The sequence below is a fragment of the Calonectris borealis genome, chromosome 1 (assembly GCF_964195595.1).
Source record: "Calonectris borealis chromosome 1, bCalBor7.hap1.2, whole genome shotgun sequence".
NCBI classification, from domain to species: Eukaryota; Metazoa; Chordata; class Aves; order Procellariiformes; family Procellariidae; genus Calonectris; species Calonectris borealis.
This window is the reverse complement of record NC_134312.1, coordinates 162,408,596-162,425,851: the sequence shown is the minus strand read 5'-3', so window position 1 is coordinate 162,425,851 and position 17,256 is coordinate 162,408,596. Positions and strand designations below refer to the sequence as shown.

General features: G+C 48.9%; 2 protein-coding genes and 1 long non-coding RNA gene across 4 annotated transcripts in view; 1 reads left to right on the top strand and 2 right to left on the bottom strand.

The window, feature by feature from the left end:
- The window catches only part of DZIP1 (DAZ interacting zinc finger protein 1), a 37,385-nt gene extending 36,668 nt beyond the window's left edge, over nucleotides 1–717 (bottom strand). The window contains exons 1-2 of the mRNA XM_075138427.1: nucleotides 588–717; nucleotides 4–507 (exon numbers count right to left, since the gene is read on the bottom strand). Coding sequence (XP_074994528.1) covers nucleotides 4–507; nucleotides 588–590 — 507 coding nt within the window. The 5' untranslated portion in view covers nucleotides 591–717. The remainder of the gene's footprint in view (nucleotides 1–3; nucleotides 508–587) is intronic.
- A 9,362-nt stretch (nucleotides 718–10,079) lies between these two features.
- On the bottom strand, nucleotides 10,080–16,087 carry LOC142076034 (uncharacterized). Of its 2 annotated transcripts, XR_012671086.1 has the most exons (4): nucleotides 15,799–16,087; nucleotides 15,034–15,107; nucleotides 11,424–11,490; nucleotides 10,080–10,981 (listed from the first exon to the last, which is right to left on the bottom strand). It is a non-coding gene; the product is annotated as an uncharacterized LOC142076034 (long non-coding RNA). The 2 variants fall into 2 exon arrangements; XR_012671085.1 differs by lacking the exons at nucleotides 10,080–10,981; nucleotides 11,424–11,490 and adding an exon at nucleotides 11,712–14,181.
- Nucleotides 15,223–17,256, top strand: part of DNAJC3 (DnaJ heat shock protein family (Hsp40) member C3) — a 39,759-nt gene continuing 37,725 nt past the window's right edge. Inside the window, exon 1 of the mRNA XM_075138351.1 lies at nucleotides 15,223–16,467. Within this exon, the coding sequence (XP_074994452.1) occupies nucleotides 15,993–16,467 (475 nt within the window). The 5' untranslated portion in view covers nucleotides 15,223–15,992. The remainder of the gene's footprint in view (nucleotides 16,468–17,256) is intronic.

Sequence of the window (17,256 nt, the reverse complement as noted above, 5' to 3'; positions counted from 1 at the left end):
CACCTGGTGGTAGCTGGCTCGGGCCTCCAGCATCATCTGCTGGGTGCTGATCATCTTCTTCCTCCGGCGGCACTCCTCCTTGAGCCCCTTGATCTCCTGTGAGCGGTGGGCCACCTCCTTGCCCAGCTGGTCGCGCTGGGCCTGGGCCGCCCGCAGGGCCTCCTCCAGGCTGCCGAGCTGGGCGCTGAGGTACTCCTGCGAGTGCAGCAGGTACTCGGTGCAGAGCTGGGCCAGGCGCAGCAGCTTGAGCAGCAGCGGGTCGGCGGGGCCCTGGCAGTGGGGGCAGCGCTCCCGCTCGGCGCTGCAGAAGGTGACGTGCTCCAGGTGCTCCTGCAGGGCCGCCACGTCCCCCTCCCGCGACACCCGGCCCACGTCCACGGCGCTCAGCCGCCGCCAGTCCGGGCCCTCATGGCGGCCGCGGAACTGGAAGGCGGGAAACGGCGTCGGCCCCGCGCCGGCCCCGGCTCCCCCCGCCGCCGGCGGGTAGTAGGCGCGCTCGGTGAAGGGCTGCGAGAGAGAGACACGGCTCAGCCGGGGCCGGCACCCACCCCACCCCGCCCCGCCCCGCCGCCCTCCCCGGCGCTCACCATGCCCGGGCCCCGCCGTCCCTCAGGCTCCGCTCGGCGCCGGCGTCCTCCGCGTCGCTATGGCAGCCCCGGCCTGCGCGGGGGGGAGGCGGGAGTGAGGGCCGGCCGCGCCGCCTCCCGCCCGCCCCGGGCCCGCCCCGCCGTGCCGCGCCCCGACACATCGGCCTCCGAGCGCCCTGCCCCGGCAGCGCCCTGCCCTGGCAGCGTCCCGCTCGGCCCGGCCGGGACGCCCCGGCACAGGCGGCGGGCTCCGAGCGCCCAGGCACGCGGCACCCGTGTCCCACTGCGCGGCACAAATCCCGTCCGCTTCCCCGTCCCGGTATCTTCTTCCCCCGGTATCTCCACGTCCTCCTGACAGCGCCGTGCTAATCAGCGCCCTCCGCGGGTCCCAGGGCTCCTCCTGCCCTGACACCGTACGCTTGTACCAATGCATCCTTTACCATCTTCACACGCTACTCACGTCTACAAATATATCCTCAGCTACGCTATTACGTACATGGACCCTTACCACAGCTACACAGCATATGTCTTCTCTCTCCACATTCCCTTCACTTCTATGAAGTCTATACATGGCACCCTATAGACCCATTTCACTTCACTGCATCAACGTGCCTCCCCACCCACCACCCCGTCCCTCCTCCGTGCTGCTCCCGACTCACAAACCTTTCTCACGCTACCGTGACGTTATGCTCCTCTACCCCCGTGCTGTTTTACCTCCTTCTCCAGCCCCACCTACTCATCTCCCAGACGTGGTGATGCCTGTCACCTCCCCACCATCAGCATATGGTACGTATACCGTTTCTCTGTACATCTGCTTCATGCTGCTGCACCCCCGTGTGCCTCAATTGGTAGCTCCATGCAATCTCTCCAGTGCAACTCCATGCCCTCCCAACACCAATCTCCTGCCAGGTGCTTTCACACACCTTCTCACCCTAACACAGTCATACACCCATCGCATGCCGCTTCCACATGCTCTCCTCACTCATCACACCTGGTATCACCACACACCAGAACACCTCTTGCAACCCTACAACCTCACCATGTCTGCCTGTCACTCCTGCCTCGCCCCACCAATCCCAAACACTTCATCCCCACGAAGCATCTCATGGCTTGCGTACACCACCTACTTCACCATCCCGTGCTCAAATACTTTTCTTCAAAGGCAACCAACAATTGGTGCCTATCTCCCTGCCTCACCACAATTCCTAGTACTCCCCAGCTTTGTGTTCCCATTTCCCTGCTCCTGCTCAGTTGCTTCAAACACTGTCCCTAGGCAGGAGCATCCTTCTCCTCCATCATACAAAATTATCCTATTCCCTCGCTCATCCTTACTACTCTTCTCCAAAAACTTGCTCTTCCTGTTACCATTTCTTAATATTTCAGTACCCTACGCTGTCCCTGCCTTACTACCATATTCCATGTTTATACTTACCTGGCTTTTCAGTCCCTTCCACACATGCTTCAGTTTCTCATCCTCCTGGTCATTCCTAGATACATATGTCTCCAAGAACATTCAAACAATATATACTTGATCATAAACTCCATTCTATAGGTTCCTCTACATCGTATATCGTAGACTCACAGAACTGTTGTTCACAAGGGACCTCTAGTGATCATCTAGTCCAATTTTCTGCCCAACGTAGGGCTATCACCAACACTAGTTCATACCACCTGTGGCTTTTAAGATGAACAGTCCATCACCTCTCTGAGCAACGTGTTGCGTGGCTGTGCTCTCCTCTTGGTGAAAATGTTTTTCCTAATATCTCACCGAGTATCTGCTACTACTAACAAAAACTTGATTCTGACATCTTTGTCAATATTCTCCAAGTAACTGTAGGCCACAATTAGAGTGTCCCTTTGCCTTCTCTTCACCACACTAAATAAGCCCAGCCCCCTCAACCTCTTCTTGTAGATCCTGTGCTGTAGATCCCTAACCATCTTGTTAGCCCTCTTCAGTCCCCCTTCAATTTCTCCACATCCCTCAGGCTCCCCCTTAATATTTTCCTTCACTCATCTCCTGGGAACTTGCAGTGAACCCCATCTCTCATCTGCATTTTTAACATTGCCCTTTCCAATATAAACAGTAACATGTCTACCATTACTCACAACATACATCTACTTCCATGTAAATACCAACAATGTTGTTATATGCACTAATGCAAGGAGTTGCACTGGAGAGATTGCATGGAGCTACCAGTTGAGGCACACGGGGGTGCAGCAGCATGAGCAGATGTACAGAGAAAGTTTCCCTCACAAATTACAAGCTCTTAGTTTTATGTAGGTTTTTATGTTGGTTGTTGTGCAAAAAAGCTTGTTTGCTTTTCCCACATGCATGAATTGATATAACAAAATACTGGATCTTCCTACAAACCTGGCCTCATTTAATTCCCTTCAGATTAGCAGACATAGGTTGAATAGAATAGAGTAGAATAGAGTATTTTCAGTTGGAAGGGACCTACAATGATCATCTAGTCCAACTGCCTGACCAATTCAGGGCTGACCAAAAGTTAAAGCATGTTGTTAAGGGCATTGTCCAAATGCCTCTTAAACACTGACAGGCATGGCTTCCCTAGGAAGCCTGTTCCAGTGTTTGACCACCGTCTCGGTAAAGAAATGCTTCCTAATGTCCAGTCTAAACCTCCCCTGGCGCAGCTGTGAACCATTCCCACGCGTCCTATCACTGGATCCCAGGGCAAAGAGACCAGCACCTCCCTCTCCACTTTCTCTCCTCGGGAAGCTGTAGAGAGCAATGAGGTCGCCCCTCAGCCTCCTTTTCTCCAAACTAGACAAGTCCACAGTCCTCAGCCGCTCCTCACAGGACATTCCTTCCAGCCCTTTCACCAGCTTTATTGCCCTCCTCTGGATGCATTCAAGGACCTTCTGAAATTGTGGGGCCCAGAACTGCACACATACTCCAGGTGGGGCCGCACCAACGCTGAATACAGCAAGATAATCACCTCTTTTGGCCGGCTGGTTATGCTGTGTTTGATGCACTCCAGTATATAGATCTAACCTACGATCAGGGCAACCCCTGGGACAGCTACTCTGTTGTGCCCTCCATGAGCTCTGCTCTCCATACACATGCTGGCTACATTCGGACTCGGTGTCAGCAGGTGAGCAGGCTGCGCATCCCTGTTCCTCTTATAGGAAACCCGGGCAAATAGCAGACTCACACTCCAAAAAGGTGGACCTCTGATGGGAAGAAATGGGGGTCTGGTACTGAACACCTGCAGCAGAGGTGTCTTCCTTGCAGTCAGCGCACCCAGCGTGCACCCCAAAACAACAACTGTGGGACATACGTCTGCTTCACAGCACAGACCCAAACATTTCCTCCAGCCCTCAGCTACCAAAACCCTACCCCAGCCAGTACCAGAGAGGTCAGTCTCAGATCAGTCACTTCAGCAACCCAGGGTCCAACTCCTACCAGCTTCTCCCATCCTTCACACCCACATCTACACCTGCACAAAGGGAAAGCTGGAGGAAATGCCTCTCTTTTCATACCCACAGCGAACCACAAGGACTTCTCTCTTGCTTTATCCACACACAGAAAAGTTACACCCTTCTGTCTTCCCACTTCGGTAAAAAGGTTGAAAATCAACCTTTCCAAGAACATGTCTAGGCCCAGCACAAGGTTTCATTAATCTACAAAATCAATTTCAATGTATTGGAAGTTTGAACAGAGAAGGTAATAACATGAATGCAGGACAGTGAGCCCTCCTGCCTGTTGGCTCAAGCCACCCTGGAAGGCAATCTTCCAAAATAGTTGGCACTACAATTTGCTTTTTCAACCTTTAACCTTAAGCCTACTGGCCATGCTCTACAGCAATACCTAAGGTTCAGTACATCTTCCATTCAGATTCTTCCATCACTTATCACGCCACTTTTTTTTAATTTAGAAAGATACTGTGTGGTGTTCGTAACACTGCAGTCTTCTCCTGCAAGGGTGACATTTTTGCCACCTCATTTTCCACAAACAGGGCCTCCAGCAGTTGCTACCTTCAGAGAAATTTATTTAACATTTTTTATATATATCAAATATAGACCTGCCTGGTTTACCACTGAACTTTGCACTGCCCTGACTCCTGAAGTATTAAAAAAATATACCACTAATCTCCTTTAGAGCTATTTCTAATATGCTGCAGGCTCACTTCCATTTACAGTGTATAAATGCACTTTTATTTGTAAGCAGCTAGATTTTTAAAAAATGCTCAAATACTGACTACTGTCCAAAATGTTCATGCCTTGAATTCCTTAAAACACCTTGAAAAACTGTATTTGGATACTTTTCCTAGTCAAAGGAACTGTTAAGTTGTACATAATGAAATCTATCTCCCAAGGATCTGCTCTATCTATTTGACACAGGAGAAATTCTTTACACAGAAAACACATGAACTTGGTAAACCACCAATTTGTGTGTCAAGCAGGGGCCTGAAAAAGCACACAATGCAATAAGGGTCTTCAACTCACCGATGCATGGGTTTAATAAAAAACCCTGTTATTTAAGGCCAGCAAAGTTAAACCAAGCCCGTGGATATGCTTATTTTCCTCAAGTGACGTATCCAGTTAGGAATATCCACATGCAGTTTCACGCAGCTCCAACCAACCTGCTTTAACTGAATGTGACCCGGCAGTGGTGCATCACTAGGCTGAGGCACCAGCTGCCCAGGTATCTCAATGGAGACAGACAAACAGACAGAAACAAAGTGACCAAGAAGGGCAGTCGCAGCCTGTACGGGCTTCCATCACTTTTTTTTCTTTCCTTCTGTCAGATCTATTCCATCCTCGGAGCTGTGCCCATGCAGAAGTTAGGGCTGTCACCCACCCACGAGTCCCCTCGGTTCGGGGTGGCACCGCCGAAACTCGAGGGTGGTGGGCTGCGGAGGAGGCCTGCACCCCCGGACACCCCTTCCCACCGGGGTGGGTGGCAGAGGGGAAAAGCGGCGTTTCACCCCGGCTGCGCCCGCAGGCCAGGCCCGGGCCCGGCGGGCAGGCAGCGGGGCGCTCGGCGGGGTGCCGCGGGAGCCGGCCCAGCAGGGCTGGGCCTGCGGGAGGCCCTAAGCCGGGCTCCATCTACCAGCCAAAACCTCCGGCTCCGCTTCGGAGAGCGGCCTCCCTCCCCGCTCCCTCCCGCCTTCCCCTGAGGAGAGGCCCCGCCGAGCACTTACCTCCCCTCACCCTCCTGCGCCCCAACGGCTGCCCGGCCCGGCGGGAGCCTCTCCGCTCACCTCAGGCTGCTGCTCCGCGGCGTCGGGGGGGGGGGGCGGCCAGGCGCTCCGCAGAGCGCGGTTGCCCGCCGCCGGGCGCGGAGGGGTGGCGGGGCTGCGGCTGCTCCCCGCCCCCCACCCGGGCGGTTACTGGTGCGTGCCGCTGAGGGAGGCAGCTCCCCTCCTCCTCCCCCTCCTCGCCTCTCCCGTCTCCATCTCCCTGCGTCTCCCCCTGCCCCGAGGCCGCGGAGGATGAGTCGGGGCAGCGGCCGCGGCTGCGGCGGGGAGCGGGGCTCGGGGCGGAGGCTGGCGGACGAGGAGCGGGGCGCAGGCGAGGGCTCCCTCGCTGCTCGCCGACTCTCGGCTTTTGAAGCCTGGCCGGCAGATGTGGATGCCCAGGCGGGATGTCCTTTGTCTTGGTCCTAGCCCAGGAGCGGCGGCCCGAGCCCCTCCGGCCAGAAGCAGCCTTTTCTCCTTCTTTTTTTTTTTAACTATAAAGGAAGTTAAAAGAAGCTTTTGAAAGGTTCCCTTTTGGCATTAAAGGCGCTTTTTGTCACGCAGTCACCGAAAACAATACATTTAAACTCGTCAAGGAGCGTACTCCGCAGCGGGCAGCGCGCCGGAGCCGGCAGCAGGACCCCGCCTGTCGCGGAGCTGGAGGGGGACCTGCGGGGCTGCGGCGGGGGTGCAGTGCCGCTCCGCGGCGGGGGTTCCTCTGTCGTGAGCATTTTCCTGAAGCGCGCAAGGGGACACCAAGTGCCGGTGCGAGGGTAAGGCGGGAGTGTGCTTTCCCTGAAGGTATCTTAACCTAAGTAATGTCAGGTGAGGAGATTGGGCTCTACGAAAATCCGTATCGTATCATGCAGGTGGAATCATTCCAACGGCTACAGACTACATCAGGTCCTCCCGATTTTCTTTTGCTTCCCTGTAAGGTTTTGAATTGTGTTTTTCCAAAATAAATGCTGTGCAGCCTTTGTGGCAAGGAGGAAAATTTCAGTTTGTATTTAATATAAAATATGCCAGCAAATTCAGCAGAGGAGATGACCATTGCACATTTACAACACCTAATCTTCATTGAGGAGTTCCATTTGACCAGGGAGACACCATTTTTTTCCAAAGTGCATAGGCAATAAGCTCTGGAAAACTTTTGGCTCTCAACATGCATACTCAGAGACTTACCAAGACAGCAACTTTCCTTCCAAAACCATGAAATTCTGTTGCAACAGTGAAGATGTGGGCACATAGGCTGCGTACAGCAGCTTTAAGGAAATAAGTAATCATTTGGATGCTTCAGTTTTTAATGTCCTAAGGGTACTTCAGCGTGCTCCAGTCACTAATGGGTGTTCAATCCAGAAGATCAGGCTAGAGCTAGTCTGAAGGAAGATCTGAACATGTGTAAAATGTGGACGTTGGATCCTCAGTACTGACTTGTGCTTCTGCAGATCTGCTCCTGTTGGGCTACTAAAGCAGGCATTGCCAGAGGAAGATGCGGAAATCAAGGCTTTAGCGTGGTAAACCTTAATTAACACTAATAATGAAGAGAGGACTTTTAAAACTAGCAATGCAGCAGTCACAGCCTCTATAGGTCAGGCCTAGAGGCAAATATGCAATATGAGTTGATGAGCACATTATGTGAATGATCGGAGCACTCACTTAGAAAGCGAGATGTTCAAGTGCAGTCCCTTCTGTGCCCAAGAAGTTTTATACCCTATGCCCTTCTTAAAATGCCCTGATGGCAACACCATAGTCTGTTCAGCATGCCTTCTAAGGAGCTCTTGCTGAAGCTGGTTTTTATATCAAAGTAAATGCTCACTGGGTGAGAAAATGTTGGAGATTCTTGTCAGTTGATGAGGGGAGGTGAGTATGAAGTGTGCAGAAACACTTGGATCTTGCTCACTTATTCTAGTATCTGTTTAACATAAAATATACAAGCAGCCTTTGGAACGAGAGCTAGAACCAAGTTTTCTGTTCTGTGAGGGTAGGGCCATCACCCTGTCTGCTACACAGAGTCTCATTCTTTCCCTCTTACTTCCTTCCACAGCTTGATTAATCTTTAATTACTTGCCGTAAGTGGTACAGCCTCACTTGGCAAGAGTGGGTATTCTTTAACCCACATTAGTGCCCGGTTCCTCCCTCCTCATACCATATAGCTTGGTGACAAAAGTACTGTCCTAAAACATGCATGGATTTACTAGGAGAGGACCAAGAGCATTTTAGCTTTTCCCAAGCAGCATGACTTCACGCAGGAGGTTTAGGACAGCCAGCAGTCCAGCTGGAGCAGACAGGTGATTACTGTTCATGCACTGGTGTGCAATCACCATAAATCCAATGCGCGCCTACATCTGCCAAGAAGGTTTCAGCTGATACCCAGCTGCACAGGTGATGTACTCTCTGAATTGCTGCTTTGAGAGATGGTAAACTTTCTCCATTGGCCACCTTCTGAAGTTCAGTAATTGTCACATTTAACAGACATACTCTGAGAACACGTGTGATATGCTCCTCTGGTGAGCTAGCTTAAGAAATGCCCAGCTTGTGCACACCATGAAAGACTCTCAGAAGCTCACTTCTTGAAGACACGGTGCTTTGGGCGTTTGCAGGCAAGGTGGTGTATTTTTTTCTTCAGGTGCCTGGGAGACAGTGAAATACTAGCTTCTCCAGTCAGCTACCGACCTTTTTTTTACAGTAATAGATGATAGCTGAATGGGAATTTTAGGAAGCTAAATTTGCACCGAGGCACTTAAGACTTTCTAGAGTCCTAACTCAAAGCCCTTTCTTCCCTTTGTATTGTTTTATTCCCAGCTGCTTCTACCCAGTCACACTTCAAATTTTACACACTTTTCCTATTCTAGCCTGTACATCTCATTATTGTGCACTAATACTTTATTTTCCACATGCCAGCCTACTGCAGGGAATGGTTTAAATAAAGATCATTCCCAGTTTGTGGTCCAAGTTTATCAAATAATGTTAAGCCTACATTACTACTTAACTCCTCTACTTAATGTAGAGGACTCTGGCAATTAACAGAGTCCTCTAGAGGTAGTTTGTGTACGTGATGGTTTTATGAAACTATTATGAAGCTATGATCTGTTGTTCTAGGAGGATTTTCCATGTTCTGTTGACACAGTGCAATGATGAATATGGGGGTTTTTTTGGCAGAGTTCAGGAAAAAGGAGTAGGGAAGAACTGAGATTTCTAGGAAGTAGAAAGATTTTTATGGAAAGCTGGTGAGAAGAGCTAAGGAAGAATTAAGATGGGATGAGAGAACTGAGTTAAAATGCGAGAAGTAAACCTAGGATATTGATTGGAGCAGGGTATTTGTGAGGCTTATAGAGGGTACCTGCAACTGGAGAACACAAAAAGGAGATATTATTCTGATTGTGGGGTGAAATACGATGGCATCTTGGCCATGGCTATTTGGGAAATGTCCTGGGTAGCAGGGGTGTCAGGGCACAGTATGGGCCGGCTGCTCCCCTTGGGGTGCCGGGGCAGGACCCGGCAGCCAGAGCCCGTCCCACCCCCCAGCCAGGAGCAGGGCAGCCGGCGGGCACCGGGGCAGCCCCAGCCCCGGGCATTGGGCACCTCCCCGGGGACAGGGATGTGCCCGAGGCTCAATGGGGCCCATGGCCGGGCAGGGCAGGGCTGTGGGGAGCTGGAGACTGGCCCTTCTGCGGTGTCACTGAGGCAGGGGCTGACAGCCCTGGGGGCTGACATGGAGACCTGGGCAGGTGGGGGGAGGCTGGGCAGGGACAGCCAGGCCTGGCGGTGCCCTCGGGGCCCTGATGCAATGCTGTAAGTGAAAAAACTATCTGCGTGTTTTGTAGAATGGAGGAGGATACCATACATGTTCTACAAGATGTTTTATTTGAGAGGGCAGTGGAAAAACTGTCTTGGGAGCTGAGAAATAGACTCTTCAGTAATCTTTCTCCTGCAGCACTCTCAGAGTGACGCATACCAGTAATCATTAACTCTGGTGGAAAGTTGACTTGAGTAGCATGGTACAGTAAGTCTAGCCAGATTCTCAGTTTATTTAATCTTTTCCTTCCTGCCAACTCCCTCCATGGCACATTTTTCAATTTTAATGCCTATAATATTTCCATCCATTCAATCTTTCCATCACTTCGTTTACCTGAGGAAATTCTTTAAATATATATTTTTATCACAGGAAAACAAAGCATTTAAAAGAAAAGACAGGTAGGATGAACCACTCTCCCATCTCCTCTGTGCCACCTCCTTCATTCCAACACACACCACCAGCTGTGATTAAGCAGTTTGAAGAGACATTGCCCCATGTAGTTCAACAAATTTAATTCTCAAGTTTGCATACTTCAGACTCTTCTCCAACTAAATCTTCTTCTTTTTTTCATATAAAACAGTTTCTTTTGAAGGTTTGTCTTCACGCAACAACTCTAGCGGATTTTACCGAGACGGCCACACAGTTCATTTATCTTCCTTTCTCCCAAACACAGAGAGAATTCAACCTAAATCTAAAGAAATGTCTGCAAATGCACGGATTGTGAGTTTCATCTACTTTACACATGGGTATTATTGTAATAGCATCCTGTTTGTCTTATTTTTGGTGAACACCTAAGTCATATGCTGAGAACAGCATCGTGGAGCTTTTTCACTTCTTGGCTGAGTGTAACCTGAAATTGCTGTCTCATTTCTGATGATTTTTTGCCTTCCCGTTAACTTCTTTCTCAGTATGTGAACAATAAGGTAATTGCAGGTACCATAGTTTTAGCACAGGGATACTTTCTTGACCATTCAAACCCCTTTCTTGACCTGTCATAATTTACATATGGCCAAGAGTCTCAGGGCAGGCGCTACGTAACTCTATGCGACGAGGAGAGGGAATGCTGCAGGCAGGACCTCCGGCAGGATGACTGTGATTCCCCTCAGCTCCGGCCATTCCTTTGCCAAACGGAGTTTGACCAGGAGCCTCTGTAGATACTCAGCAGAGAAACTCAAGTGATGTCAGCCTCAGCCTGGCTGCTGTAACTAAACAGTCCGCATACCCCAGAGCCCTGTCGTTGAGCTTGGGACACAGCGCTGAAACAGGAATCATATTTGCACTGTTTCCAGGTGGTCTGCAGCTCCACATATCCCTCTTCCAACCCATGGGGTTCACCCACTGCGCTCCACTCAGCCAAGCTCAGGTTTTCACTCAGAAGAACATCCACTGTCCATCGTCTGACACATGTGGTATTTATATGTTGTATTTATGTTGATATAATTGGAGCAATAGGAAGGTCACTGAACACTGAAACCGAATCAAGCACTTAAGTTTTTAACACTCAGCAACCTCTAGGTGAATTTTTAGTGGCATACATTAGATATTTGTTCTTTTTCTAGCAACTGCATTGCTACTGACTGGGACACAATCATTTTTGTGGGCAAGAAATAAACTGTATGAAAAAGGAAAATGAACCTCCATCTCTCAGAACCTCAGTCACAAAGCACAAAAGGCCAACCTCTTTCCCCTTTCCTTTTTTTTTTTCAAATGTTGTCAATCCTGATACTCAAAATTTAAGGGCATGCCTTAGGACTTTGTGCCCCTTCAGTACTTTTCAGAGTTCTGGATTCAGCAAAACTCTAATTTCTGAAAACAACGAAATGAAGAGTTACAACCTACCAGCCACTCTGCAGGATGTACACAAGCTTTTTGCTGTCTTCCTTAGGTTGCACTTGTCTGCAGATTGCTGTACGGAAGGCAAGAAAGATTAGCTAGAACAAGCCTGTGAGTGTGAGCAGAGGCAATGTATATACATAGATGATCTCTGCTTGGCCTCTAGATATCTGGTCACAAGAGAGATGCAGGATGCCTCATTTCCTCAGGCCATCATTGCTGCACCAGCAAGGGGAATTCTGTTGCCTTTGGGACTGTTAGCAGTTAGAGGGTAAGTGAAGTCTGTTGATTCGGAGGTGGGTGCGTAAAAGAGGATGCTAGATGGCATCACATGCCAATGCCTTACATGCTTGTAAAAACGTGCATGAGGGGTATTCTGTTGCTGAATGGCTTCAATAATTACTTAAGAGATGCAGGAAACTTCCGCTCATGAGGGAGGAGTATGGAGGTGTCTGTCAGAGCAGGCAGAGATAAGGCTGCACACATACACACTCTAACTTCTCGTCTAAATTCTCAGAAGTGTGAGCTTTGCTGACCTTGGCGTTACGGCAGGACATAAGATAGGAAGGAACACCTTCAGTGATGGCACAGTACTTTGTCAATGATATTTTTCACAGTTTTTAAAATCAAAGAGACGTTTGAGAGAAACAAACAGCTTGCAGTTATCATGTAGGTTTGAAACTCGGAGTTGAGCTAAGAAAAATATTTGTAATCAATGAGAGGTAAACCAAAAACAGTTTCAGGAAAATCAAAACTAGTTATGAAAATAGGCTGAATTTCATAAATTGCTTCCATCAAAAAAAGAGGAGAGCTCATTAATGTTAATATTTTCCATACATTTTCAAAACAGAATCCTTTATTTCAGAAATGTAACAGTATTTTAATGTTTGAAGCAAAGTTTTTTGACTTTTAGAATAGCATTTTAATTGAAAAATGTTCTATGCCTTAAAAAATTAAAATAAATGTTTTAAAAGGGGTGTGTTTTCATAATAAATTTTGCTTTCTGTCAAGACTTCCCCCTCCCAAAATCAACAAAAGTGAGTTTTTAATCTTAAATCAAAATACTTGAAAAAATACTGTTTGGGTTGCATTGTTTCAAATTGAAATTAGGTTTTAATGTGAATTATTTCTAGACTTTTTCTGGTTCAAACAAAAAAACCCCAAAGTGTCTGCTACTCAGCTAACTCTAATTGGGACACTAAAATGTCAAGGTTAAGCGCAAAATGGGGTTCCTGATATCTCCTTCCCTGTTTGACACTTCATTATACCAGAAGGTTGTTAGGCAGGAGATAGTGGATGTGTTTTGAGATGTTTGGAGTTTGTTGTTACTACCATGGCTAGTGAGAAAAGTTGCAGACATAGTATAATTCCCCTGATTAAAATAAACTTAAAATAAATGTAAGTGTAAGGAAATACTGATGTCTAATTTCCCTTTTCCAATTCTGTCCTACACAGAACACAGCCCTGTTGATAAATTAACTAGTGATACAGCTTAGTGAACAAAGCAGACTCGAGAACCTGTATTACAACAAGCTTAAAAGAAATGAGACCAAATGGGCTATGTAAAGCATATTTATAGCAGTATAAATAGCAGGTGGTACCTAGTGTTTTTATATAGCATCTACACACAAGGTCATAGCACAGAGGGCTAAATAATTCCACACCAGAAACGTACTTCTCCCATCATAGATATGACGAAGACATACGTGCAGAATTTTGTTAGGACAATCCGGAGGGGAAAGCTTTAACAGAGGCTAGCCTTGCCCTAAACAAGCCTGGTCCCTCACACTCCCTTTCAAGTCCTTAGACAAAGATCAGCTTTTCCAAGTGCAAGTTTAGAGCATGTAAATTAAGTTCTTGTGCTGAACTGCAAGTTGCAGGAGCCTTTCTGCTTCTATTTACTGCAAAAGGAGCCCAGAAAAAGGAATTTCCCTAAAGTCCTCTCCAATCCAAATGTGAAATTACCAAAAAATGTGGCTACATAAACATGTTAACCAGATGTACACTACTATTTCATTTAGCTCCAACACAGCTAAGTTTCTGATAGGGATGTACACAGGCGAGAATAAAAACAAGGTGTAAGGTCTGAGAGACCTCTTACAAGAAGCAGCCCTGAGAATAGTATCTCTGTGGTATCATCCTCTCTTGCCTCCTCCTTTATTTTCATACTAGACTTTGCATGCAACATAACAGTCTGCTATATTGCTTCTTTTCCTGTAACAGGAAACTTTGATGTGTTTGGGTGGTTTTGGAATCGAGATTATTAATTAAAACGTATTGCCAACCATACCGGCGTCCTTCCAGGACCCTGTGTGTTGTCACGTCTAATCCAGACTTCTTACTGTATTGTATCTGAGAAGGCTTCTCAATTAATAAACAGAAAATACAGATTTAACTACCTCCACCACATGTCACCATATTCAGTTCACCATCTCTATTAGAAGCAATGAGTAGCTTCAAGAGTCATTCCTTGCTAATTGCCGCCTTCTGCTGTTACTATATATATTACCAGAGAAAATTCCTTGGTTTTCTGTCTTTTGAGCACTTTGAACATTAGTGTAGTCTTTGCCATCCACCCTTTCACTCCAAAACCCAAGACTGCTGAATAAACTTGTTTCTGATACATACCAGTCTAATTTTGATGAATCCCTTTGAAAGACTTTTTGCATTACAGCTGTATTGCTTTGCTATTTTTCAAATTCCAAAATATAATGTTGGCATGTCATATGCATTTGTTCTTTCAAGTCTTTCTCCTCTTCTGCTTCTGAAATTGCACAAGGGAGTATGTGTTAAAAGAATTTTTTCTCCCAGGTTTATACTTAATATCTAAATAATATATGTTTTGGGATCTATGACAATCAAGAATGGTCCTTTGTGGTTTATGGCCTCTTTCAAGAATTACTGCATAATTACTGGTATTTCTAGCACAGAGTGACAATGACAAAAGATTTCTCCTCGAGCAGATCATTTTGTAGTGCTGGCATTACACACTGTTCTTTACATTACTGTGTCAGCCTGAAATATTGACCTTGGCTCAGTATTTCAGGGCCAAGGTCAAGGACCAAGGGCTTGTCAAGCATCTACTCAAAATGATACTTGACGCTTTAATCATACTACTTTCATCTTGCTTTAAGTGATTTGATGCTTGAATCTTCATGCTTGGTATTCCAGTATGAGGTACTGAGTTTTCTGCAGATTGTTTTCTCCTAAACTTGTTATTAACAGTCCGTTAAGTATATCATCATCCTTACTATTATTTTCAGTTATCTTAGGGGGTTGGAGGTGTAAATTCCCTTTCATATTCATTTTATTTGGCTTTGGTCTAATACTTTTTTCTTGAGGTAAAATCAAAGGAATGCAGTTACTGTAACAGTGATTGCATTCTACTCAGTTCAATTTTAGGCTTTCATATTTTGTCTTATCCATACTGCTAAGAGTTGTCATGTTCCTCCTCCTGCTGACATCTTTAGAATGTCATCCATTATTCATTTCACATCTATCACTTTCTTATATTATTTCAAGTTCTTATTTCTGAATACTTTCTGCAGGTCAAATTTCAAGGTGATAGCTTTGCAGTATTATCTTCCAAATGAAATGCTGAAGAGGGATAACTTACTTTTCTTCAGTCTGATCTTTCAAGAAAGCTTGTAAATTATATCATCTAGGATGAGAAAGGTAACATGACTGTTCCTGCAGAATGAAAAAAGAAATTTCTGTGGTTGCCAAATCGGACTTCAAGCCTCAAGTTTTTTACTTTCTCAGCAGATTTCCCCTGAGAATAAGATTTTTTTTTTTACATTGATGGGGTATAACTATAATATGCCCCCAATATGGATTGTTTATCCAACAACACTAGGCAGGTAATTTGAAACAATGAACTAGGCACATACAAAATTAGTTTTTCTGTGGTAACTAAGAACAGATTGTATTTTCACTATGAAAAAAAGGAAAAGAGGTCTCCAAAAATATGTGTTAGATTGCAGGATATCTTACATTGGCTTTAAGTTTACAGATCCAATACAGCCTTTTAGCATTTGTGCTCGGTTCAGTCCCATCACCAATTTTTCTGCAGTCTGGTAAATTCCCTAATACTTCTTTGGTGTGCTTGGAGATCAGCGTACACATGCTGACTATCTTGGCTTCGCTCTCAGTGGAAAACAGGATTGCGTCCCTGGGACAACGAAGCAGTCTGAAATCGCACTTGCCTTCCTCCACTCTATGGCTAGGTCAGGCACAGCGATAAAGAACCAGCCTCAATTTACTTGTGACGTACTGCCCGTTTTTTTTACAATTTGAGTAGTCCAAAAATACTAACTTCAAACAATTAAGCAACGATCACACCCCAAAAGGTGGCCCTGTATATCGACAACGTTAAACTCACGCCATTAGCCCCGACGCCAGCCGTTTCACCCCCCGGCTGCCCCGGGGCAAGCAGCCCGCGTCCTTCTCCAGGCCTGCCAGCACCCTCAGAGGGGCTACACCCGGGCCTGGAGCAAAGCCCTCCTCGCCCCAGGAGAAGCTTGGCTGCGGTAGGAGGGGGTGGGCAAAGCCAGACGAGATAAAATACAGAAGCAGATGGCGACACTCAGGGTTTATCTTTCTGCCGGAGGGCTGAGGCCCGACGCCCGACCCAGGCCACCCCCCCCGCGCCGCCATCTGCGGTGCGGGCACCCCGCCCAGGGCGGTGGCGTCGCTCCGCCTTCCTGCGCACGCGCGGGAGAGAGGAAGCCGCCCTTCCGCGCAAGCTCAGTGGCGGCGGCGCCCCGCCTCCGTGCCGCGCAGGCGCGGAGCCGCCCCCCCACTCCTTCCCCCCCCCCCCCGCTCAGGCGAGCGGGGGGCGTGCGTGCGGGCGGGCGTATGTGCGTGCGGGCGCGCGCGGCGCGGCCAATCAGAGGCGCCCACGACCCACCCCGGAGAAGTTGGAGCCGTCAGCCCGGGGCGCCGCCAGTGTCGCGGCGGGCGTCGGAGATGGTGTCTCCCGCGGCCTCCGCCGGCCGCCTGGGCTCCGCGCTGCCCTTCCTGCTTGTCCTCTTCGACTTGCAGTACCAGGGTGAGGGTCGGGGGAGGTGCCGGGGACCGCGCGTGGGGTTTGTGAGGGGGCGCGGGGGAGCTGCGGCCCGGCCGGGGGGTGTGTGGCAGTGGGGGGGCTGCCGCTTCCCTCCGCGGCCCGCCGGTGCGTGGGGCAAGCGAGCCTCGGGCGGGACTGCCGCTGGGCCCGCAGCGGTGCCTGGCCGGGGGGAGCCGGCTGATCGCCCTCCCTCCTTCCGGGCTCTCGTCGGCGGTCGTGCCGGTTGGGGGTGTTCGGGCGTCCGCCCGGGCTGTGGGGCAGCCGGCATAGCCGGGCCGAGGCGCTGGTGGAGAGCGGGGTGGACCCAGCGGGGCTGCGGCCTGCCCGCAGGGAGCCGGCAGACCTGAGCCGGGCGGTGCGCGGGGCTGGGCGGGCCGAGTCGGGGGGAGGCCCAGGGACCGCCACCGCCATGGCGGCCGGGCAGCCCCCGCGGGACGTCCTGTGGCGGGAATGTTTCTGGAAAGGGTGTGAGGAAGAAGGAGGTACGGAACTGCCACCTCATCAAGGCTGTTGCGAAGGGTGTGTAATTGAGGGCACCGCCACTGCTTGTAACCTGTTTGGTTTTATCTGAATTCCTGGCGGTGCTGTTTAAGGTAGCTTGATGTGTGCTTCCTTTCCCTTGGTCTGCTGACAGGCTGCCGGCTACTGTGAGGTGTTGAAAATGTTGTGGTGTCCTCGAGTGCAAGTGTGTGACAGCATTGGCCGGTTCCGTACTGGCCTTGAATTTCTCACTTCTCTATGAATTTTGTGCAGTTCCCAAGTTCAAAGGCT